Source organism: Stegastes partitus, unplaced genomic scaffold (assembly GCF_000690725.1).
Source record: "Stegastes partitus isolate 25-593 unplaced genomic scaffold, Stegastes_partitus-1.0.2 Scaffold435, whole genome shotgun sequence".
In the NCBI taxonomy this organism is placed as follows: Eukaryota; Metazoa; Chordata; class Actinopteri; family Pomacentridae; genus Stegastes; species Stegastes partitus.
Genome location: NW_007578166.1, coordinates 219,091 through 246,025, shown reverse-complemented (window position 1 = coordinate 246,025; position 26,935 = coordinate 219,091). Strand labels below are relative to the sequence as shown.

The 26,935-nt window shown below is 39.1% G+C and overlaps 1 protein-coding gene across 4 annotated transcripts; it reads right to left on the bottom strand.

Annotated features, from left to right (window-relative positions):
- Positions 1-2,414: 2,414 nt before the first annotated feature.
- On the bottom strand, positions 2,415-10,650 carry tead3a (TEA domain family member 3 a). 4 transcript variants are annotated; one of them, XM_008286139.1, is made up of 12 exons: positions 10,579-10,650; positions 10,309-10,371; positions 10,095-10,157; positions 7,411-7,422; positions 6,894-7,004; positions 6,736-6,779; positions 6,555-6,616; positions 6,331-6,464; positions 6,047-6,217; positions 5,367-5,507; positions 5,118-5,270; positions 2,415-4,459 (listed from the first exon to the last, which is right to left on the bottom strand). In XM_008286139.1, the coding sequence occupies exons 1-12, from the start codon at positions 10,648-10,650 to the stop codon at positions 4,346-4,348; spliced, it is 1,140 nt and encodes a 379-aa protein (XP_008284361.1). In that variant the 3' UTR covers positions 2,415-4,345. The 4 variants fall into 4 exon arrangements, with proteins under 4 accessions (XP_008284361.1, XP_008284358.1, XP_008284359.1 ...); XM_008286136.1 differs by lacking the exon at positions 10,095-10,157; XM_008286137.1 differs by lacking the exons at positions 7,411-7,422; positions 10,095-10,157.
- Positions 10,651-26,935: the final 16,285 nt, after the last annotated feature.

Sequence of the window (26,935 nt, the reverse complement as noted above, 5' to 3'; positions counted from 1 at the left end):
TGCGCTTCTGCGGGTGACACTTTCCCACCACACCCTTTTGTCTCTACACTGCTAAAGCAATAAATGCCATGTTTGTAACGCAGCCTACCTGCGATATGATATGTGCACATGCGTGGGTTTATGGCACCGTGGCTGCAGATAAACCGAGCCCCTCTTGGTATAGCTGCCCCGAGCTGAGACAGATGGAGAAAGCTCAGTCAAATATTTAATTGAGCTGTTGATAGTGTAAATCTGATCAGGAAGGTGAGATTATACATCCACGACGAGGATTATCAGATTTGATAGCTGTAGACCTGAATGGGGGGGAAAAAAATACAAATCCAACACTGTATCCGGAATCAGTTATCAAATTTTTAAGCATCTGCCATATGAAACCTTTATCAGATCTTGTCCATGACTCAGTAACTTACTGATCTAAGTTGAGATTTAGCCATGAGCAACTCGTGAACTATGTTATTTTAGCTAACAATGATAGCTTTTACTACCACACCCAGCCTGAGGGATTTGTATGTGTGTGCGGGTGTGTGTCACTTTTTTAGCAGTTTTGGCAGCATTGGGCTGGTAAGTCTAGCCTTCACAGATAATAGTCGATCTAACGTCTGCCAAGAATGCAGCCAAAAGAGTGTGTGTCAGGAGTACTGGAATTCAGCTGTTGTCCAGGTTGATCATAACCTTGAAAAAAGGTTTGAGCAAAAAAAAAACAAAAAAAAAAAACTGTAAAGGCTGTACATCAGTAAGGCTTTGCTGCACTTTCAGGGAAGCGTGAACGTACCACCAGTAGCCAGTCGTCCTGTACATGTTTGTGTGATTGATGTCGACAACTGTTTTCTTTATGCTAAAAACAAAACAACACACAATAAAAATGTCTCATCAAGGCAGAACTGTCACAACCACTTTGTAGCTTGACTGTAAACTCGATGGGCTGCTGCACAGAATGTGTGTAAAGTCAAACCACAATGTTAGTTCTCTTATCACCTAGACATCGCTGTGTATACCTTGGAAGCTTGCCATCGTGTAGACAATATGCCATTTGTTGCATATGATTTTCTCATAAACTACCAGCCTGACACATCCACGTGCACTGAGCAGTAAGCTGAGGTCAAACATGGTCCACAACTATCTCTGCTCTGGCCTATAGAGCCTGTATTCGATGATTAATCTTAGTTAATGGTGCGCTTAATGCAAAGAACTGTTTATCAATCAGTAAAACCCAGAGTTGACAGTAAAACACAGACACGTCTGAGCTTTTGACAGTCAGACGCATCGGATCTTTTCAGCATTAAGGAACCGTAACATTAATGGCGTCGCATGATGATAAGGAAACAACAGGATCTGTGTAAACACATGGATGTTATATAATACCTGTTATGTAACCGTGAAGGTACATTATGTGAGTGATTCATGAGTTAAGAGGAATTCTGGTTGGGTGAGGGCATAATGTATGTAGAGAAGACACAATCACCAGACACTTTATTACCTAGACGCAATCCAGTGCGACTGCTTTGTCGTAAATTCTGCTTTGACAAGTCTGAACATTTTTTTGTTTTAAAATGAAACGGGGTAATGATTCTACTTTATATTTATTATTGAGGTGATAGTAGGTGCTGGTGGTGTACTGAACTGCAATACACTTAAAAATACTCCCAGTTTCTTGTCCATCTTGTTAACATACATACAGACATTGGGAATACTTTTAAATGTAATGCAGCCCGAAACACCATGACTGCCTCCCGCTACGACCTCGATAATAAATATAAAGTGCCACCTCCAACAAAAACTAATAAAAGTTTAGGAAAAGCAAAATTTTTGGCAGAGCTGTATTGTTTTGCATAAGATGTCACAGGCGTACCCAATAAGTGTGCACTTTTTATTCGTCATGTCAACCTTTAAATTTGAGGGGACAGCGCCACCTAGCAGGACAAACCAAAAACTTTCAAGTGAGAGTGATTTAAAATAACTATCTATTATCTATACAGTGCGTAATCCTCACTAGGGTCGTGGGGGAATGGAGTCTATCCCAGCTGATTCAGGGTGAAGGCAGGGGACACCTGGACGGGGAACCAGTCTATCACAGGGCTACACTTAGAGACAGACAACCAAGCACACTCACATTATCTAAAATAGCCAAGTGAGTTATTAATCTGAAATAAGAAAGGTGATTAAAGTTGTGCAAGTATATATTATAACATTTTTGAAGAGCGATTCCCATTGACCATGTCCCTGAAGTGGATGCAATTAAATAGACCCATTTCTGTACGACAGAGAAATGTCTTTAGTTGGAAAAAGCCTATAAGGACAAGAGCTGAATATTGTTGAAAAACTTTTTGCCTAAATGATGCTCAGGTCTTCATACAGAAATTAAAAATACTTCCCTCCGTCCTCGATATCTAATTTAAAGAATGTAAACACATTTCCTACAAAACACCCTTTTTTTACTGAACAAATGAAGAGAATGAAAGCGTCGATTCTTATGCCAACAATGAACAAGTTACAAAAGCTTTGCTCGACTACATAAAAGCTATGATTTAAAACAAAACGCTTTAATCTGATACTAAGCAAATGAAGTTGACAGTTTAATGTAAGTATTCTGGCTGGGTATTCAGCCCTGAGGTCAAATATGACATTCCTCTTAACTCAAGTTAGTGTAAAACACTTACAATCTACTCATTTACAACTGAAGAATGACTTTCTCTTTGAAGCAGTTGTCAAAATGTTGCTATCAAGAAACCATCATGTGAGTTTATTGGTACAGCATAAAAGGCACAGATTTAATTCACTGAGCAGGCTTGACCATAGGAGTGATGAGGCACAGCCAAACAGAGTACATACAAAGAAAGAAAGAAAGAAAGAAAAAAGATAAAACACTTTTGGCTGACCACACAGTGAATATCATATGACTATCTTATCTAAAAAATGAAGCCAGATGGCTCTTACTGTCATAATAGAAAGTCAAAAGACAAATTAACGCCTTCCACGTGGTTAAACATAATCCTGCCAGGAGAGGGCGTGATAGAGTCAAATAAGATTTAATATAAAAATGCTGGAACCATGTGTACCAGTCATCCAAAAACATTACATAGAGCAAAACAATAAAAAAGTGTCAGCTGGATAGTTTTTGTTAGTGTTATAAAGGGAAAAATCTACCCCAGTGCACTGTGGATAATCTTAATGTGGTCTGTACCATACATCAGAAAAGATACAACCACAACACCCATCAACTTAAATGTGTAGAGTAACACTTCTTGCTGTGCTGGTGAAGTACAAAAAAAAAAAAGAGATTTCATCTTTACAAAAACGAGTCTATTTGCCTTATTTTGGCTTATAAACAGTACCATTACAAGAGTAGTGTACACATCCTATACATCAGTGCTCCTCAGCTTAAGGCTTTATGAACCAAAGCACATTCTTATCCCAACTCGCGTGGAGGTAGAAATACTGCAGCAAGCCCACACAGTCAAAGTCAAAACAGTATTGTGTCTAGGAACAGTAAAGATAACTCTCATTAAAAAATGCTGCTGACACCCAAGTGTGAACTGAATTTAAAACTCCGTGCATCATTCCGTTGTTTCCACAGACAAGTGAGCCGATCGAGATCTTCCCTCCACAGCATGTACCGCTGGAAGCCTTTCAACAGCAAAATAGTCCTAAAGTGATGGCTCTCTTTTGCACTATGACACCGTTTCAAATATAAATACAACATGTACGTCTTTACATGTAGTGCATTGTTTTCAGAAAAGAGGCACACTCATACTTTCTGCAAATCCTTGGATCAAACAGAAGTCCACGATTTCACACTAAGCAGTAACAGAGGATATACCATTGTAGGGTCATTCAAATTGTACCTTGCAGAGATACCACAAACCGTAGCAGAAATAAGTCATTGTGGCAGGTTACATTAACACTGATTAAATGGTTGGTTTGACAAACTATATTCAAACTCGTCTCACATCAGTCACACCTATGACATAAAATGCATATGCTTGGAACATTCCCTGGAAATAATAATGCATCGACGCTACATTCTCACTGGATATGGTGTATATGAGGAGGGATATGAAGTATTCAGCTTAATATAATGAAGCTTATCCCTTTTGCTGCTTTGTTTTTTTTAAGCTATCATATTTTCAGTTATTTCACGAATTAAAAAGTCACGGGACGCCGCTGAGAGATCTGCGCATACACATTAAACAAGCCGTAGGTATGACAACAGTGTGACGGTTGGTCTGATAAAACGAGTGTGTTTAGAGTGGAGGAGTGGGGAATCTGTGTGTTGAGCTGGAAATAGTGTTTATGCTGTACGTATCAAAAAGTCTGTGAAGAGTCTCTGCATGCAGGCAACATGCTGCTAGTCGTTAACTAGTCGATAAACGTGGTACTGTGCTCCGTGTTCGCTCGTGGACACTTCAAACACAAAGGCGATGCACAGCAGAGTCTCCTGAGTTTCTCTGTTGGACACCACCTGGCAAAAACACGGCACAAAAAGAACATTGTGGACAGTCAGGATTTTAGCAGTCAACCATACGAACAAACACATCAGTTTAGCAATTCTAACAAAGGGAATGACAAGTAAGAGAGCTCGCAGGAGAGACATCTTTCATCTTGTGAACTTTTGCTGCAGTAAAAAACCTAAAGACGTGATCAGACTTCAGGAGAGGGGACGGTGATAAATTACCTCTAGGAGTTGGGTTAAGGAAAGTAATATTTACAAAATCTTTAATTTTGCTCAGCTTTTTTTTGTTGTTGTTTTGCTGAATCTTACAGTTTAGTTCATCGGCTGTGAAAAGGGCAAAAAAGTCTCTTAAAATTAGGATTTGTAGCTTTACTGCTGCTCAAACACACCCTACAGAAAATAGTCAGCCTTGTATTTAAACTCACTGAATTGTTTTATACAGATAAAGAGATGATTCTCACTCAGATCCTCTTTCAGGAAATGCTGTGCGAGATGATGTATGAACTGCTCTGTTTTCAGTCAGAGCGGTTTAAAAGAAGTACAATCCCTGAGGATATTAAACTCTTGAACTACAAACCTTTGATGCCTACTAAAGATGTCCATATAATGGTTTTATTTGTAGGCTTATTCGAATCATATCCGTCGCTATGAGTACCTGCACACGTACCTGTAGAATGGTGAAGTTCTCCAGCACACTGTTCATCATGTATTTCTCTGGCAGGTGTTTGAGTTTGTGGATGAAGTTGATCATATATTCACACATGGGTGAACGATGGATGCGGAACACGTACTTTCCTCCTTCCAAATGTGCATACTCGGTCTGGATGGGAGGAATCCACACACTCATGTCACAATTAAAACACACGTCGACAGGAAATGCGATGCAAGTATTAAAATAAAGGATTCATCCTCTCACCTCAACCTTCTCCACCACCTGTTTGCCGAAGGAGCAAACTTTTGTCGAGACGCTAATAGTGATGTTTTCTGTGCCACTGTACTGGCTGCTCACACCATAGAACGCACCAGAACCCTCCTCAGTGTCACTGCTCAGGTCCGCCTGAAACGAGCACAATCAGACGGACAGAGAGTGAGTGTGGAAAGTACGCGAAGAAAAGAGGAAAATAAATCAAGAAGCCACCACCGAACGCTACCACTTATTTCAAATACGCTTCTTTTGTGTGTGTTTTACTGCACGTATATGGGTCAGGGTGACCCCTGTGGCTCTTCATGAGCAATTGTATAATTTTGCTGTCACTCTACATCGAAAAGACCCATTACATAGTTTAAGCAACACAAAAAAAAGAGAAAATAACGACTTAAGAACTTGCACCTGTTGCTTTTCTGTGTGGTAAAGGTACCGGGGAGGTTAATTTAATACAGTTTATGAAACAACTACCAATAACATCCTTTCCTGTGTGTCTTCAAGTGTCACACTGGCTTTGCTTCCCCCATGTGGTGTTAACAGGTTATTACCCCAGCCTGCTATTCTATGACCAATTAATAATAATGCAGTGAATGTAATATAATGGAAAAAAACTAAAATGAATGTTTTTCTCCAATTGACTTCAGGGGGGAACATTGGTTTTGTGTACTGACCCAGAACTTGACAAGAAAGAACGCATTGTGTGGCCCTTTTTCGTACAGCTCCTTCAGGCCGCCTTTCTTCTCAGAGAACTTGTCGTAAATCTGCCTCACATCTATGGACTCCAATACTGGGTCATTGTAGCCCGGGTTTGATGGCCCAATGTGAACGAAAAGGTGTTTATACTGTAGCAAAGGAAGAAGAAACAGTAAGAAAGAGAAGGTAGAAAGAGAGGGATTTGCTTTTGACAATATTTTACATGGCTGACTCTTCATTCAAAGGGTCTGGATGTTTGTACCGTCTCTCTGTCTCTCTGGGTCTCCATAAAAGCAGAGTACTCCAGTAGCCGTAATTTTGCAGAGGCAATGGTTCTGTCTTGCCATACGGGAGCTGCTATAGCTGCAGGACGAGGTGGTGGCAAGGCCTCGTAACCTGCCGAACGTTTAAAACAGGAAAACACAAAATTACAATGACATTATTTATATTAATTGGGCAAATCAATTATTCTGTGTTCACACTTACTGATAGGTGCAGGGACAGGGGCTGGTAGTGTAGTGTATGGTGGCTGTGCAAAGGGCTTGATGCTAGAAATACAAAAAAAAAAAGACGAGGAGAACCCAAAAATCAGCAACTGCACCAGCTTGAACAAGAAACTTTTTAGCTTTAAAGAAAGAAAACCAACTAATCTGCCAGTGATACTTACTCCTGAGAATGTCCAGGCTGTCCTGGCATAGGGCCAGGCCAAAACTAAACAAGACGAAAGGGGGAAAACAGGACAGATAGTATTACTCAGACTTTTACCCAGAAGGTAGAAAAGAACAGATGTGTGTGTGTGTGTGTGTGTCAGTGTTTTCGTCTCACTCTGACTGGTGGAGGGAAGGGAGTCTGGGGTTTCATTACACTCGCAGACACTATCTGAGCTGATGAGAGGTTGGCTACTGTCTGCAGTGCCTTGTCTTTGGATACCTGGTCCTGAATAAGAAAGACAAACACAAAGTAATACACAATGACAATTCCTTATCTAAAAATTTCCAGTGAAAATTAGGTTGTCATTCCAAAGTCAGCCAACTTCAAAAGGCCAGTTTAGACAGCAAGCCAGCCAACATGTACTGTACTTCAGCATGATGCAGTAACTATATGGGAAGACAGGACAGAAAGCAAAGCAGACATAAAGGGAAGCCAAAGCACGAGGCGCACAAAACTAGAAAAGCTAACCATCACCAGTATTTAACTAAAGCCACTAAAAACAAAAGAGCAATGAGCAGGATTTTTTTTTTGAGTCTGGCAGTAAAACTGTGTTGTGGACTAGCAGCAATGTGATGCCAACCACACAGCACAAAGCCTTAAGCAGAAAACTGTAGTTGTGTAACCAACTTACCAAGTTCATGGCCTATGGCAAAAAAGACACGTTATTAATTAACTTGAGCACATTCAAAATAAAAGCAGGTTACAGAATCACTGTTAGGAAAACGCCCTCGTTCGAAGCCCTTCACTTTTTGCACGTAAGTAAAAATATTGTTGTTGTTGTTTTTTTGCAACTTCATTTAAAAAAAACAAACAAACAAAAAACCCCGAAATATCTCATTTACAAAAGTATGCAGACTCTTTGCTGTGGCACTTCCAAGTTGTGATTAGGTGCATCCTTTTAGCTTTAACAGTCCTTCCAGAGATGTCTTTAACCGGAGTGAAGTTTATCGGTGGAAGTGATTGGACTCAGCTTAGTCAGTAAGACTTTCTGTAAACCGCCATGATAAAACTGGTAAGGCATAGAGCAGGACAAGGCTATTTCATTTCTGAAGCTTTGAGTATTCCAAACAGGCTTTACTAAGTGTAAAATGAAGAAGTTTGAAACCAGCATGACTTTATCTATGGTTGGCTTTCAAGCCAATCTAAGCAGCCAAGCAAGAAGGTCTTGGTTTCAGCGAGGTGACCAAGAACCTAAGAGGTATTGTACAGAGAGAAGAAACTGCCAGAAGGACACGCATCTCAACAACACTTCAGCGTATCAGGTTTTTATGGTAGAAAAGCTAGATGGAAGTCACTCTGTGTAAAAGACATACGACAGCCTTCTCGTCATTTAAAGGACTTGAAAGGCGAGCATGAGGTCAATGATTGTCTGAAACTCTTTAGGGAGAACTCCAAACACCACGTCTGATGAAGACCAAACACTGCTCATTGCCTGGCTAATACCATCCCTACAGTGAAGCACTGTCCTGAGTGCAGCAGGGACAGAGAGAGACTGATCGGAATTGAAGGATGAAGCCAAATACAGTAAGGTCCCCGAAGATCCAAGTGATCTGAGACTGGGACTACAGCTGACGTTTCAGCACGAGAATAATCAAAAACATAAGGTCAGGACAACACCGGGGTTCCTTAAGGAAAAGTCTGACTGTCCTTGACTCGCCCAGCCAAAGCCCAGACTTCAACCCTACAGAACATCTGTGGATGGCAGATCGCAGATGCTCCCCATCCAATCTGAGGGAGCTTCAGAGGATCTGTCAGGAAGAAGGGGATAAACTGCCCAAATCCTAGTGTGCAAAGCCTGTTGAGACTTACCCCTGAAAACAAAAAGCTGTAACTGCTGCCTTAAGGGTTTCAACAGAGTACTGAATTAGGGGCTGAATACTTCTGTAAATGAGAGATTTGAGTTGTTGATCGTTAATAAATTTGCAAAGATTTCTAAAAACATGATTTGCTGTTACTGTTATTAAGTGTAGATCGATGGGAATAACTGGCAAATGTATTCATTCAAATTGACTTTTTCTTCATTATAAAATGTGCACAAACTAAACAGGCCCAAATACTTTCTAAAGCAACTGTAACTCTTTAAAAAGACTACACCCTAAATCTACCTTGTCAAACAGATGCATGGTGCTAAGCTCAGAAACATGAACGTTACTTTGACAGGGCTAGATATTCTTTACTAATCTGTGCCATCTTAGAGCAGCTTATGTTTGCACCAGGAAATATGCTGACCTGGAAATCTTGAAAAGTTACACTCCCCAAGTTCAATCAGAAACCATGTATCAGAAAGCAGCAAATTGAATGTCTTTGTTGCAAAATGTTTTCACAAACAGACTTTATTACAGGGCACAGTCAAACACAAGAAAAGTGACTAAACAGAAAAGACAAAGAACTGAGGGAAATGTTCAAGAGTAGGAATGTGGAGATCAGAAATTAAAAGAGAAAACTGAAATTCCTCAAGTGTACACATCGATGAGGGGCACATTAAAACCTGTTGCATGTTTGTGTGTATGCAAGCATTCATGTTCATTACAATAGCCATACCTGCGGGTTAACCAAGCAAGGTACAGACTCTCATGCAGTTATCTATGGAAGGCAACAAACCCGCTGAACAAAGACGAATGAAACTGCCATGCATCGTAACAAAAGCCGCTTCCCCACAAATTATGATATACATTCAAAGCCGCTGGCTTTCATACTGAGCAATGCTACCAAATATGCATAAATGTATGAGACCTATAAAGCAAACAAGCAAACAAATAAGATGCTTGAAAACATTAGCTTGCAAAGCCCAAGCCTGTCACACCACATTCCTACTGCCAATAAAAAACACTATTTCTGTGCTCTAATGACTGTACAACAATCATGCAACTAACTGCTTCTAAATTGGATTTAAACTGTTCCATCAGGAGTTTCCTGTGGTCTTGACTCAGATGCCAAAAGCTCAGATAGCATGGCATCACCACAACACTAAATGGATTTGTCATGCATCATCATGTAATTTTGTCTATTATTGATGGAAAAAATGACAGATCCCTTTTTAACTCGTTCCACATAGTGCTGAATGTGAAAACATAGGACAAAAACATAAACTAGCTGGAGCCGACTGCTTATAGTTCATGTAGTCTCTGCTACGTAGTTGCACTTTTAGGATGATTCCCAACTACTGCAGAAATCAAAACGTAGCAACCCTGCCACAGAGGTACACATCAGCTGCAACTCCTGACCAAGACGTTCTCAGTGATATAATGGGGGAAGTTAGTAATGTGCCACATGCAGAGCGAAGCAGCTAGCATTGCAAAGTCAGTGAGCGTGTACCTTGAGCTTAGTCTGAATCTCACGAGACTTTCTCTTGGCCAAGACTTGCAGGTGACTAGAGACCTGAAGAAAAACAGGATGGAGGAAAAAGGATGGGAGGAACAAGGAAAAGAAAAGAAAAGAAAAGAAAAGAAAAGAAAAGAAAAGAAAAGAAAAGAAAAGAAAAGGGATGTGACTACAGAGGAAAGGGTGAGTTGATTCAATGGGAACCCACCTTGATGCTTGCCTGGTATTCTCGTACCCTCTTACGTGCCAAAACCTGAATGTGACTAGACACCTATAGGGCCAGGGTTACCCCGATGAAAACAGACACATAATGGTTTTACAATTTCAAACAGACAAGGTCCAACAATAATCACTTTAATAAGGTGCATGGGTGAATTACAGCAAAGAAAAAATCAGAAAATACATGAGCTGCATCTAGTAAATGCTGCTACATCAAACAGATGTCAATGCTGTCGTCTTCAGTAACATCTCTACATACCTGTTTGCGTGTGCGTGTCTTCCCCGTTCGCAGCTTGATATAGCGAGCTATCAGCTCATTTCGACCTAGCATTTAGAAAGCAATAGATACAAATCAGAAGGAGCACTTACAGACAAAAACATTTCCGCCACATCAATAACAAGGTAAGGTAATAACACATTAGTAACACACTATAGTATTTTTTCTATATCAGAAAGTTCAACGCTGATGGAGCTGGTATAAGGAATGGCGATTCTTCTTATTTTTACATTTGCTTTATTATGCCAACATTTTCTAGTGAACACTGCAAGAATATGGCTGCCGCTCAAATTTAACCAGTCAGTCAATTACCTCGCTGTAACAGCCTATCATCAGTGCCCACATTATGACATTAGCCCCAGCTAATAGCAAATGGTCCCCTTTTCTTGGAACCCTTTTTGTTGGCAGACATTGTTAAGCATGCAAGGCCCTGTAATTTTTTTTAACGATTATCTAAAAATGGACAAAATTAATATTCAAAAGCTGATTTGTGCAAATTTTTGGTAAAATTACCCAAGAGGGATTTCACTGCAACCGACAGAAAATGACCCTAACCAATCAGGATAGCCACATTTTTGGCCAAATTTAATAATGCCTGATGTTAACACTGTGCAAAAACGTTCATCCAGAGCTGAACAAATACACGTCAGTGGGTCATGTCTTAGTTTTTTTGTTGTGTTCACTGAACAGGCATATTTTTAATTGCACCACTTTTTGCAACCAATCTCATTTACTCACTGAAGCAAATGTAAAAACAAAACAATACAAGGATGACAGAATTGAATGATCTAATTCACGAGGCCACACTCAATTTAACTTAACTTGATCCAATGTGAAACACTGAAACCAGGCAGTCTATTCGTGGGTGTAGATCTATGGTGAATCTGCTTCAGTACAATTATACCACAAATGGCCAGACAATGAGTCCTTCATGCTTTTTTAGCCAAGGGGTCGCAGTGACATTGCCAGTGACTTTTTTCATCCCTTGAGTGTATTGGAAATGAAGTTTAATGTGACTGCACTTTTAGTGCCAAAGTGCCGAGGCTCGTATAAGCCTATTGTATTCCCCATCACATTATTAAAAGAACTGGCAAGCTTTCCAGTTCTATGGCCGTAAGATATTTCCATTAAGAACAGTCTGTGTTGTTTCAGTCAGATTTGGCCTTGCTTGCTGGCAGAGCTCCAAAACAGATGGACAAATGGTAGGAATGGAGGGAAAAGAGTGGAGAGGTCATCATATTGTTAACAGACTTCCAAAATGTGGTCACCACAGACTGCCTGGTCAGCATTTTCTTTCTCTGCCTCCCCAGCTCCAACCCACACCTGATGATGTGCTTGTCTCGAATCGTAACTGATGAGCAACTCACTATTCACTCTGACTGCTTTTAGATTTAAGAGGTTAAATCTAAAAGTTGGCTCGACTGATTTCGCGGCTGTAACCGTTTATTACATATTCACATGAACTAACATCATCCACATCACCATCCTTCTTTCTGGGAAGCAGTGCGACACCATAGGGACTTTAGATGAGTCATATCAGCTCTGTTAAGTTACCAGAACACAGAATTCCCCAAAATCAACAGAAGGGGCTGACTCAGACACAGCAGTCTGCTCCAATTCCCAAAACAGGACACATGCACGTTCATGCAGTCTACCACCATTCCACAAGAGTCACAATGCTTTTTCTCTGGAAGTCGGGTCATGTCCCTTTTGTTGTGATATGTTTAATTTACACAATTTACATACAATGAAAGATTAGGGACATTGGAGGAGGGTTTTACAACACAATGATGAAATCACATGACTGTATTGGAAGATAAAGTTCCTTTGCACTCAACTATGCTTGTTCAAAAATCATGTAAATCTCATGTTTTACAGGAACTTATCTCTCCTGTTTCTCCCCTCATCTTCCTCATCAATCCAGCGTTTACCCATTTACGTCCTACTTGAAAGTACAGATGAGACGGCATCAAAACGAGATAAAGAGAGACAATGCACAATAAAGAGATTGGCCTAGTGAGAAAAGAAACAAACGAGTCTTTGAGATATTTTATTAAAATAACTTTAAAAACATACTGATCAGAGTAAGATGGTTGGCAAGGTGTCTTACAAACATTTAGCATACTTCACGTAGGACCAGTTGGACTTTTGCACAGCAGGGTGTGAAGCTGCCTTTACTAATCTTAGGGATGCATAATATATATTGGTGGCTGAAGATTTTTTGTTTCTTTGCTTTAATAATAGAATTTAAGATCATAATTACCTCAAGGTGATGATAGAAATGCTTTTTTAAGTCAACTCAATTCAGTTTTATTTGTACAGGGACAAATCTAACTATACTAAATTATAGAGAGAAGCCCAACAAATCCAAATGATTCCCTTTGAGTAAGCTCTTTGGCAACAGTTGAAAGCAAAAAAAAAAATCCACCTTAACAAGAAGAAACCTCCCACAGAACCTGCATTATTCGTTGCAATTTCTAAAATTTTGATAAATACATTGTTTGATTTAAAAGAGGTAGTTACAAAACACATGCCTGCTATCGACAGCAATCAACTAAAAAAAACAAAAACATTTTTTGTTTAACTGTTCTCCATCAACTCTGGTGCTATTATTTGCATTACATTGTAAACTACTGTAAACTCTATTTAAATGTGCAATATCACCTCTGACCATGCTGTGCAATATTTTTCTAATTTCATACTGTACATATAACTTATACTGTATATATAACCTATCTTATTTTATATTTAAATCTCTCTATTTTTTTATTTTTTGCTCTTTATTTTGTTCTTATTCTATATTGCACTAAAGGAGCTGCTCTTAATCTCATTGTACATGTGTATAGTGACAATAAAGGCATTCTATTCTATTCTATTCTATTCTATTCTAAAATTAAATGAAAAAAAAATACTTTATTTATCCCAGAAGGGAAATTCAATTCAATGATGGCAGCATTTGCACCCCTCAGACCCAACTACCACCATATGAGAATAGGGGACAAAATCTCTGACAACACACTGCAAACAACTGCAAAAACACAAGTACAGAGTCAAAAAAATAAATAAATAAATAGTGCTACAATAGTGACTGTGACTGCCTCAACAAACTATTACCTAATAATATTGTCATTATTATTACTAGCAATTACCAACGTGATACTAAAATGCTGTCATTGCAAACAGTATCTCCTGCGTTATCTGTGTCACCCTGTGTGTGGGAGAGCAAGTGATCTGTCTGCTGATCATCCCAATTTGGAAATACATGCTTGACATTATAATCCAGGGTGACATCATGGTAGCAACATATGACTGAGAGCAAAGGCAGCACAGAGACTGAAGCTCAATTACGACTGGCCTAGTTTAGCAGGATGAGCTTCAGTAAAGCTCCTAATTCTCCTAATTTGATATCAGTGTCGTGGAGTTTTCTGTAATTGTATATGATGATAACAATGTAGATTATTTATTGTCTTTTTCAGGCTTAACAGCTGCATTAACCATTTCACATTTCTGAACACGCAGACATGTGACATCATTGTCTTTCTCACACATGAGCTGTAATCCGCATATGCTTTTCCAGTTTTATGATCTGGATTCATGTCAAATGGATTTAAATTCACTAGTCTGCAAAAGCATTCTGGCGATCTACCAATGTCGGATTTAGTCAAAGTTCTGAAACATCTTCTACACAATGACAATAAAAGCACTGACAGAGAGCAAATACATAGGGCTGCTAATTTTGCTCATCAAGTCCGGTTCGTAAAGCTTCTCGTTTTCAAACTTTTGAAGGTCAGATGGTTACTGCAGCAGTAAAATCCTGCCTTTAAATTAATGCATAGGTAGTAATAACATAATCAGACAATGTACTGTATTGCAGTGTACAGAAGGAAAGTTTCTGTACAAAGTTATTTTACTTTAAATAAGTTTCGTGATTACACTTAAATATGTTTTTTACTTTAAGTACCACTTTCAGTGCAGGCTATTTCAGTGTGGCATTAGTACTTCTACACATGTAAAGGATCTAAGTAGTCCTCGACCACAACAAATGCTTAGTAAAAAGTCTGTGAATTAATACAGTTACTATGTTTTTTGGCAATTAGCGTTAGCACACCCACAGCCTAACTACACATCCCCATGAAGAAAGGTGGTCACACAGACAACTGGGTTTTTTGTGGAAACTGAATATCTCCCACCGTGCGAGTACCAGCTCATTGCTGCAGTCACAGAAAAAAGTACACACATTAAGCAGTAGTACAGTTACTATAGTCAGTTTTAACATACCGAGATAAGCATAATAGCAATTGAAAGTCTGTGTGAAATAAACAGTCTCTCTTTATGTAGTGTTGCCAGAGTGTCCTCTAGAGTTCCTCACAACACAACTGTGTGAAATGATGCTCATGAGGTTTGTATCAGCTACTTTACTGTAACAATATCAGAGCCATATAAAGGCCTTTTAAAGTGTTTTGTAGCACAGCAATTGCTTGATTGAGGTGACTGTTACTGGACAGTCACCCAATATGTACTGTTCAACTGCTAATCAAGCAACTCAGCTGTGGCTGAGTAGGTTAACTGAGAATAATGTGAGCTCACGATTTATTTAAGATAAATGTGATAAGAAACAGGAAGAGAGTCCGACATCCAGCCAAATGGGACAGACAGATATACAGTAGGTGTTTTCAGTACAAACTGGCACAAGTGAGTACTGTTTAGGAACTGAAAAGGAGACTTGAAACAAAACTTTCTTAATTATTCCACTAAAATTGGACTTCCAAAGCTGGTTATGAGTTGAAACCAGTTGCTAATGCACAGTTCTACACATTCAAGATTTTTTTTTAAAGTACATTAGGGGTGGATTGATGGAAGTTATTATAGAAGTTTGGTAAGATGAGAAAAAAATATCATCATAGTGTAGGATATGAGGATCCCCTCTGGATCATCCTGGAGTAAATATGACAAAATAACAGACTGAAATTTTGAGAAACTCTGATTAAACAACTGAGGCAGTTTGCTTTTCACTATGTTTTAAATAGTACTTTAATTTGAAAGCTTTTACTGAACAAATACCCTTTCCACTCATTTATAATAGAAAATACTGGATGTGAATAAAAATTTCCCAAGCAACAACTTTTTGTGCAGAAACTGAAACCCAAAATGGATATTTAGAGTATGTTGAAGAAGTGCTGCGAAAGTTTGTGGCCGTTGTTCTATAAGCTGGTTAGAAAATGAGAAAGCGGTTGGTCAATAATGAGCACTGGTATTATGTTCAGTGTCAGTGCAGCTTTTCAAAGTGTGAATGTGTAAACCAATGAGACTATCCCTGTTTATTAAGAGGGAAGTGGGGGGAGGTCAACACAGTGAGCCCACACTTCCACAAAAGGAGAAAACGCTGCAATGCTGAAACAAACTTTCCCTTTCTGTCGCATGGGATCACATATCCCGTTTCCCTCACCGCACACCCTCACATATACACAAACGCATGACATAGACTTCTGTCGATGGGAATGCCAAAACTCAGACAAAAAAAAAGAAAGAAAGAAAGAAATGCAAGGAATGTTGGATGTGAGCCAAAGCCTTCAATAAGGTAAGATCAAACAGTCAAAATACAAAACTCTCCTTACAGACAGCATCCTGAACCAATCTTAATAAAAACAAACAAAAGGCACATTGCATGTGTGCATGTGTTACAACTCTGGCTCTACAGTCCCACAGACTGATACTAACAGGGCACTTGGAGAGTGTAACCTCCATCAAAGCAAATGCCTTTAAGAAAGTGATCCAGATTGGCAGCACAATCTAATGGCTCCTTCCTTACCCCATGCTCCACATTTCCAGTCTCATGAAATCTGGCCTGGAAGTTTCGGCAAATTCTCTCTGACAAACAAAAAATGTGTTACTTTGAAATGTTAAATAGAGTCGGGGAGGAAAAAAAATCCTGGATTCACTGCTTCATAAGGACCTGCACCTAAATTCCCAGGATCTGCCTTTGCTCATGCTCTACACTAAGTTTCATGAAATTCAGCTCAGTAGTTTGTTGTGCAATCCTGTTGACACACAAATGCAACACACCTCCGCCCAGCAATCAATGGTCCTACGGTGCAATCGAGCAGCTTCTTCATACGTTACCCTTAACTTGACCTGAAATGTCTACTTGCTGTATCTTTGACCCAGTTGGTCCTGGCTGCCCTCTGACCCTAAAGTTAAATAGCCTTCTCCAAAAGTACCAGCAAGCACATCACCTGTGCACTAACTAAGAGGTCTCTGCAAGAAGGATCAATAACCAACTAGGTTCCAAAGTGTAGGCAGCTAATCAATACAAGCTTTTGTGGTGGTTCCTTGGAGAAGCAAACAATATCGGGAATGTGATTTTTGTGTGTGTGTGTGTGTACAGATGGAATGTCAGACATTATTTTGTAATTCTCATTCGGGTCTCACATTACACAGGTGGCAGACTGGGTTCTAAACACATAAGCATTGTACAGTTTTACAATAAGTCAAATTTTAAACTGTCAAACAAACAAATTATTTAAAGCTGAAAAGAAAATAGACAAAATAAAAACCAGCAATCAGTCACTCATTGTTTTGCAGCAGCTAGAATTCAAGTCATTGTGCTTACATGTAAGTGATAGTTTGGTTTACAATGGTAAGTACTTTTACATGCTATAGATTGCCAATCTCATTGTGTAGTGGCACTGCTGCAACAGTTGATATACTATATGCTGTAATTTCAAAGTGACCCACGCATCACTATAAATAAAACTGCATGTAGTAAAGTAGAATATTCCTGAGAAATGCATTCAATATAGTAGGACATTTTTTATGTCCGCCTCCAAAAAAAATATTTTGGATTTATCTAAAAGGATTGATGCTTGTGGAATTTACAAGCAGCTGTAAAGCTGCGCAGTAAACCTTGTGCAATGTTTGCAGTTCCATGACAGAAAATGTTTGGTCAAAATCCGTAACAAGCAAGATAGAGCACAGTTTCTCCCCTTTCAAGCTCTTCACATATGTTACATTTGGCCTTTGATTTGGATGGAGACAGAGTAGAGGAGGGAGGAGATGGAGAGGATGGATGACTGTATTAAAATAATGTGAATAAAGCTGTTTCTCACCATACATCTTCCCCTCGTCTGAAAGTATGATCTTCCTCCTGCCACAGGGAGGGTAGATGGCCAAAGCTTCCTGAAAGCTCTGCTCAATGTCGGGACTCCAGACCCCTTCGGGATCCCCGTCCAATCCACGGTCTGCCCCGTCGGCCAGTCCCTCTCCATCGCCACCCTCCTCCTGCGCCCCGTCAGGGCTGCCACGGCAACTCCACTCCGACGCAATGATGACGGCTCCAGCCACAACACACCTACAACACACAGGACAAGGTGTTTCTAGTTTTGTGGTGCTGTAAAACGTTCTAGAGTGCTGCACAGAGAGAGAAAAAGTAGGAAGAAAGAGATGAGATGTGCAACAACAGGATATGATGGCCACACGTGACTTTTCAAATTTCCTTTGGTTTGTACTATTACTTGGAGATTACTTGCAAATTGCACTGTAGGGGATAAACAAAAATATACATTATGCAAGTGGCAATACTTGTCCTGGACCCAGGTTTAAAAAGAGGCCTTGTTCCACATTAAAAAGGCATTTGCTAAAATCTAGCACAATGTAAGAGAACAGAGTAGTATTTGTTTTTATAGCTGATGAATTTAGACAAAAAGTCATTGCAATCAGCAAGATTTAGAGAAATAGATGCACCCGTCTCCTGATTGTTTCAAAACATAGTCAAGCTCTAAAACATCTAATACAGCAATATATACAAACTCCCAATTGTATAGTCTGTTTACAGGTAATATTAAACAAAAGACATTTTTGAGGCAAAGGAAATTTTATCTGCCTTCAACTCACCAACGGCTGGAAATGACCAGCAAGCACCACTGCCCACAATATTACCACTACAAATCTATTCTGTTAAATATGATATCAAGAGGGGAAGAAAAATGAAAAACCCTAAATGTGGTTCCTGACATTGAAACACATCCTTTGTCTTTTTCCTTGAAAAAAAATGTTGAAAATCAACTTGATCTTAAATTGGATGGCCATGTTAAGGATTTTGTAAGGGATATAGAAAAAGCTAGTTGGTCCATTGTCAAACTGAGACATTTAAATGGACATCTTTTTTAAAAATATTATTTTGGAGTGCCAGAAGTTCAGAAACTGGCTCTGAGCTGCAAAGAGCATGGAAAGATGTCAAACCAGAGTTGGATGCTGTATCAGCTTCTGCATCACTGAACCGAACAAGTATCATTTTAATATCTGTAAGAGGATTTGGGCATTGTGGGTACACTGTAAGCCAATGAGCGGGACAGCTTTTTGGCAATATTGGATTTTTATATAGTTTTATCAAGTGGATAAGTGGTTTGATTAGTAAGATACTTTGCTATTTAACTTATTTATTTTACTATGAGTGGCAAACACAAACATTCCAGTACGGTTATGTTATCCATCGTCAGTTTGAACTCATTTTCCAAAACATATTATGCTAGACGACATCAAAACATATAATAGAGGATTACTTACTCCCATTTACCTCTTAGATGTGTAATCTAACTTGTCATTGGACAAAAAAACTAAAACACTAAAGTCAGATTAATAGAAAATAAACAGTAAAGTATTTTGATAAAAGTAAGTTGTTTCAATTCCAGCTTCATATTACCAGAAATCTGAAGCACGGTGACAGTTAAAGAACATTAAAAGACAGATCCCACACTTTGTTTTGCTAATCCATATCACACACGTTGTGATGGAAGGACAAGACCAAGATTAACTTTGCGGCTGTCGAGAATGGTGACAGATTTCTTGGACTACAAAATGTCTCCACACTTCACCAAGAGCGAGATCAAATTCATCTAAAGTTGTTTACAGGTTCCATTGGTACAGTGTATATTAATAGCAATGTCATCCTGGGTTAAAGACCTGACAGGCAAAATGCCTAAATATTAAGAGCTTGTAAATATATAAACACTAGCCAAGGTCAATGAAGACACTACCAGTCTGTGTAGCTATTAAGGTTAGACCACCAGATGGAAGATGATGAATAATAAATTGACCATAGTTGGTGGTGACGAGACCGGTTAGTCATTTTCCTTAGCTAATCGTTCCTGAAAAACTAGTTCAAAAGGCAATATTCAAGCCACATGAACTTCTCAGAAGCCTGCAACCTTGCCTGCGTAGGCCACGAGGAAATTACACATTCTTTTGTTATTGTTGAGGATGCTCCAAGTCTCTTCAAACACAGGAACACATATGCAACATGAATGTTGCCTGGTATGTAATGTTTTCCAGAGTGTGGCTAACATGGTCCCTGCCACGGGAGAACCACAGAGGATCAGTGTGGTTGCTGAGCTTCCCCTGCTGCGGTGGGCTTATTTTACACACTGTGCGCAGGGCCTTCCCAGTTTCAATCACTGCTGACTGGACTGTGCTGTTTCCATAGTGATCAGACAGGCTGGTGGGATGGTTAGGAAAGAGCAAAGCCGAAAGGAATATTTTGATATTCCAGGGGAGGAGATGTGACGGTCTTGAAAGTTTTACTGTGTGAGAGGGGGGCAGTTGGGAAGATGTTTGTTTGTTTTGTTTGACTTTGCCTAATGTCGGGGTCCTTGTTATGGTCACAGATGGAAAAAAAAGAGAGACTTAATGTGATTTTATTGGAAGAGAATGGCTCACTGGGGACCTCTTTGGGGTAAAACTGACTTTAAACCTCAGTATATAGCAGTTCCTAACCTGGTAGTAAATCTGGAAGCTTCCAAAGCAGATTAAAGTATATAATAGTTTTCTTTTAAAATACTATCCAAAGCTATAACTAGCTTTCAAGTGAAACTATCTTAAAATACTCTAAATAAAAGAAATGCAAATATGTTTAGACAGCATCAAATATGTCCTTATTTTGTGTAATGATAATGTTGTATGATATTTTCTGTATATTGTCATCCTAATCAAATGGTGGAAACTCTTTTTTGTGGCTAACAGAAATGTTCCTCGTTGAATACTTTCAGGGTTTTATGAAGTCAGGGGAAAACCACAACATTCAAAGGAGATAAAAACTTGCCGATTTCGCAACTGCTATTATTTTACATAAAGGGCTGTGGGGGCTGGTGAGACCCCAAACAATGGGGAAGTAAAGCCAATGTCAACAAACCCTTAGGGGAAACTTGGGAGTAAATGATTAAGCGTTGAACAGTCCATACATTGCACACAGTAAACCTGAGAAGTGTACACCAGGCTTGAGAAAGAGAAATTTGGCTGTAATTTGGGAAATCATAGGACTGAGTCTTCTTAAGTCAAAGCTTTGTCCTTTACCAGAGCAGTGATGATGCAAAGCAGGGATAATATGCACAGAAGGGACATGGAGCTCTTCAAGTTTCAATAAAGCTCCCAGTGGCAAAAAGGTTAGGTGTTTAGTGCAGTGAGGAGCCAGCAGAGCTTTGGGCTAAATAAAGCTATGAGCTCAGCAAACACTGAAAAGACACATGCACAATTACGGGGCTGCCTTCTGCTCCAAAGGGACCACCACTGACATTATGATTAACTAAGCTTGATCTCATCACTGCACTTCCCAGATTTCCAGTCACTTCAGCTGGTTGCTGCTACTACTACTAAGACCTTTGTAGGTTATAAACAGCAAATAGACCGAGCCTTTAAGAGATTTAACATGAACCTAAAGGTCGCAGCTTACACAAGTCGGATAAATCAATCAGGGGCGAGAACAAATGTGTGATTTCTGTTCTTGTTGGTTTAACTTTTACGATAAGAATCCCATCTGCTAGCATGTAGAGACAAAATTCAACGCTTGGAAGCGGTTTAGCTTACTGTGAGTGGGCAACATTTTGTTTTCGATCCCTTAAGGAAAAACTACAACTATCTAGCAGGTCTTTAAAAGTTGTACAAACACAACACAAAGACTTTAAAGTGAAAGAAAGCGTGTCACTGTGTGTTTTTCAGTGGCTTATAGAACAAGCGAAAGCCGCTGCTAACACACTCGAGCTGACATGCTAGGCGGTTAGCTTGCGGGCTAATAATACCGTAACAAACTGCAAAGTAAGTCCGGGACACGTAAAAAAAAAAAAGAAAAGGAGAAAAAAAGTAAGTCAATTACAACACGGGCGGCCGAGTGAATAAAACGAGGAACTCCCCGACGAACACACGAATCTCTGAATCAGCAAAAGCCGCGGCGGGAAAATGTGAAATATGTCAAATATCCCAAAACTTCCAGCGCACACGAAGCGAAGCAGCTGCTGCGGCATGAAAGTTGCAGCGCACAACAAAGAAGTATCTGGGAGCGCACTCACCTCGCAACGGCTCTCCCTGCTCGCCCCGCTACGAGCACACGGCTTTTTTTTCGCCTTCTTCTGCTTGAAGTTTTCTCCGTGGACTTCGTGTTTCGGAGGGGGGGGAATATTTCCAGGGGCAAAAAAACAAAACAAAACAAAACAGCCGCGTTTGACAGAAAAAGGCGGAATGCAAAGTATGAGTTTGGTATGAAATCAACGCGCGGAGGAAAACGCACAGAGGCGTGGCGTCAGAACACGCGCACACGCAAAAGTTTTGTGAGTCCCAACACAAACTCCTCCCAGGACATCAGACTCCTGCCGGGAGAGCAGGGGGGGACACAGGGAAGGCAAGGGCTTTTGTTCTGCTTAAAAAAAGGAAAAATCACTAAATGGGGTGTTTGCTGCTCATGTGTAGTAAATTGTCCCCTTGATGTCCAGCTATTGCTAGAATATTAGGCAGAATAGGAGAAGCATTCATTTGGCTAGAAATACACACAGTCGTCCTCAAATGTATTCATATCCTCCCATTAAAGAAGGAAAAAGAACAGCTGTCACTGAAATAAGTTGAAATTGACAAAAGTAATAATAAATCAAAATTTAATGAAAATCATGACATTGCTTTTGAATTGTGGTTCAACAGAAATATTTTTTTTTATAAAAAACAAACAAACAAGCATGATGGGACCTCTAAACTAATATTTTGTTGAACAACCCTTTGAGCCAATCACTGCAATCAAGTGTTTTCTGTAACTCTCAATCACACTTCTGCACCTGTTGACAGGTATTATATATTATATTGTATTGTTGATAGGATTTTTTAAAAAATTATTCTTTTGTACCACCATTCAAAAGCAATGTCTTATTTCACTAAATTCTAATTTTGCAAATTTTTATTTATTATTACTTTTTTCAGTTTCTAGTTATTTGAGTGACTATTGTGAATTTTGCATTGTCTTTAATGGAAGGATATGAATACATTTGAGGACGACTGTAACTACCATAATGTACAAATAAGACTAACAGACATCCTGCAATTAAAATGTAAGTAAAAGCATAGGGAAATTTAAAAAAACAAAAAACAAAAAACTACAGTAAGTACAATCCAAGTGCTTACTTTTCAATGTACCCCGGGTTTTAACTGATTTTTCGGAAAACTGCATTTTCCTACTATGTCCCATGGGCTTGGAATAATCTGCAGAAAGATCTTAGATTAGAAACATTCATATCAATTCATACAATTTAAAAGCATCATAAAGAATGTGGTGATGGAGACACGTGATTGTTTTTCTTGAGAGGTCCACTATGTTTTAATAGTTGTTGCTTTATCTGTATTTGTTGCATCTTAGTATGTTGTGATTGGCTGCTACCTTGGCCAGGTCTCTCTTGTAAAAGAGATTTTGAATCTCAGTGAGACTTCTTGGGTCAAATAAAGGTGTTATAACAATGGGACACTTTCTGAAGAACTGCATCCCGGAGCAACCTACAGAATCATTCCAGTGCCTCAACTTTATGCAATTTTGTAAACATGCCTCCCCTACTGCAATATACAGGAGATTGAATAAAGAACAATCAGACACATGATAACTGTTTAATAACTGTAGTGGCAAATAAAGGCTTTGTTGATGGTTGCTGACAAAGGGTATGAATCATTTTTATTATTTTTATTTTTTTAAAATTGTTTTCAGCATTCATACAGAGAAAAGCATTTACTATGTGTTACATTTTTTTTTTTTTTTTTTAACAAACACAACCCACCCATCCCACACAGAACCAAGTTCTCTGTCTTCGCCTTTCTTGTATTAGAAGATAGTATGAATGTAGTATAAAATAGTAAACCGTTTGTTGGCACCATACAGAGTAAGCATGCAAAATAATAACCAAGAAAACAATAATAAGTACAATTAAAGAGATAAAATAATAATAAAAATGAAGAAGTTTAACACTAGACAAATAATATTAGTAGTAAACATGCCTTAAACCTCGTTCTAGAGTTCAGCATCACTTTGGACTTTAAGTGCCACTTTCTGGGTTTTCCTCTTTTAGAAGCTCTTTTATATTAATCACTCCTCATGAAATCACCAAATTGTTCCCAGATATCCTCCTACACTTCCAATTAGTTTTTTAAAATATATGTTTTTCTCTCCATTGACATACATAGTGCCATATTCTTTATCCAAGCACTAATTGGAGGTGCAGAAGTTTCCTGGATTTGGCATTTTTAGTAATATAACAGTAATTAATAGCACAGAATTGATTGGATAAGAATCGTGGCTGCTGGCAAGATGAAGAAAGATTATCAAAGTGTTTTCAAATACCAGTGGCCACAGTGCAAAGCAGTTTTAAAAAAAAAAACGGTGTGTTAGGAAGCTATACGTGACCCCTAGTTTTTTAAGAATAGCAGTGCAAAAAGCAAATAATAATCCAAAGCCATTCTGATGAATCTGAGCAATTCTGTTTAGGCCCTTCAGTGAAAACACTTCTTCAAGAAAGAGTCCACTTCTCCAAGACAGGCAGACAAACTTGGCTTTGCAAAGGCTCACCTGGACAGAGAAGAAAGCTTCTGAGCATCAATTCTGTGGTCAGATAGGGTGAAAGTGAGGTTGTTAGGATACAGAGACGTAGCTTTGGTTTGGCAAACAAACAACCACTAAACAGTATCCCCGTAGTTAAACGTGGTGGTGGGAATGTAATGTTTTGGGGGGGTCTTTTTAAGCCAGTAGGCCAGGCAGACTTGTCAAAGTAAATGGCATTATGACAAAAGAGGAGCACATTGGGATTCTGGAGTCAGTAGAAAAAATTCACTGAACCTTCCAACAAGACGATGATCTGAAACATACAGCCAACAGAAAACAATATCAACATTTTTTTAAATTGAGGCAGCCCAAGTCCAGACATGAATCCCATGGCCAGAATGATGGAAATAAAACCTTCCAACCTCAAAGACCCGAGGCTCATCGCAACAGAGAAGTTAACCAAAATCCCAGGGGAGACGGGCCAAAAGCCTGTTAGAAATTATATGAACTGTTTGGTTGCTGCGATGGCAAATAAAGGCTTTTCCAGTGATTGTTAAGTATATTTCTGGACATGAAATTTTCTTTCAAAATGTAATAGAAATGAAACACTTGAAATGGATCATTAAACTCTGTAACACAACGTCTTATCATGTTTTGTCACTTGTTTATTTCATTTCCAACCAGAAGAAACTCATTGGTCAAAGAAGAAACTAAAAATTTGGCATGGTTTTAACATTTTGGATTTTGGGCTTAACTGTTAACCGAGAGCTTTGAAAATGTTATGATGCCGAATCCAAAGCGAATTTACCAATCAGATCATGTGGTCGTCTACTCTGGGGACCCGAGACTTACCGAATGACAACTGGTTTTTGCTGGAAATGCTTTGGGAAAATGTATTACTCAAACCCAGTGATGCAGCAAATCTGGGTCCAAGTTGTTGCAAAGAAAAACTATTACAGATAGAACGGGAGACTCGGATTAGTCATAGAGGCTCAGTGGCATATTTTTTTCCCCAAAAAAGGCTCTTTAGTAGTCTGGTCATGGTATCGGTAAATCTATCTGCAGGTCTACAGAATTATCAAGCATCCAGACACACACACACACACACACACACATAACTGTATTTAAAACCTGACAAACATCACATCGAGGCCAACTAGAAATATGGAAATAACAAAAATAAATCCAAATCCCACTAATTAAGATCTGCAGTCTTTATCTTTATCAGCTCATAAATCATATACAGTCATCATGTTCTTGATTTGTTTCATATTTTATTTGATATCACCAATAAATAGACTTTTTTATTTGCTCTCAGTTACAAGTGGTTACACACAACAATAATGGAAAAGGGACGACTACTTATAGTCTGTAGTCCATGTGATGTGTCACTATATGAACGAGGACTGCAACATTGTGTAACTTTACAACTATCAGTGATGTGTTCTGCAGTCAAATCCTACCGAGGGATCCAAATAAGCTTGTATTGGCTGCTTACTGATTTACTTTGCCAACTATATTACTCTTTCAGATGGACTAAGTGAGAGTAATTAAAGAAAAGGGCTCTGCTTCTGCACCAAACATGTAACAGTGACTGTATTGTTAAAATAAGATGCTTCTGGGTCTCTGAATGAAATGTCAAGAGACTGAAAAAGAGACTTAAACCCTTTTATTCTCAGCATGTTCCATAACTGCTGGCTGTAAACTCCAAGGCTGTTTTCAACACTTAGAATCTGATCTGCAATAGACAGGAATGTTTAATGCAGAACCCTTAACATTATCCCAAAGTTTGTAAGACCTGCCGGCCCTGAATGCGCCTACTTTGTTTCTTTAAAGCTGAAATGATTGAGTGAAATGGGCTGGGCCAAGACTAGTAAGGATAAAAGTCTCAGGAGTGACTGAGCACAGGAGGAAGCACAAGGCCAGACAGGAAAGTGGCAATATTTAAACACGACGGCCTTCAAATGACCACTGGAGGGCGGTATTAACTCAGTCATGGCCATTTCAGAGGTCTGGATTATATGAATGACATTAATTTGCTCCTTTTGTAAGTGTTCTGTTTTTACCAGCCCTGTGAGTTTATGAAAGCACAGCAGAGGACAAATGGCCATTCAGTCTTTCAGCTGAATTAAGATCAATGAACCAAACATAAGAGCTACATTAAAAAAATAAAATAAAAATCTCTGTATTTGGAACAAACTAAACTGATGGAGTCACTGCCTCCATGTGCTGTTATTCTAGACCTGCTCACATTTACTGACTGGTAACGGACAAGGGAGTAAAATATAGAGCAGAGGACAGATTTCCTAACATCAGCTGGATTTGCTTGGTTTCTTTTTGACATGTACAAACACGTCTGCACTGCAACCTGCCCATGCAAAGATCCTTCCCTTTCCACTGAGGTCTATGGCAGCAGTGGTAGAAGTAGTTCTTTTTCTTCTCAGCTTTTAGAAACGCTTAAAATTGAGGAGGAAAAAGAAATTAAGGGGGGATTTTTAAATTCCCAACCTG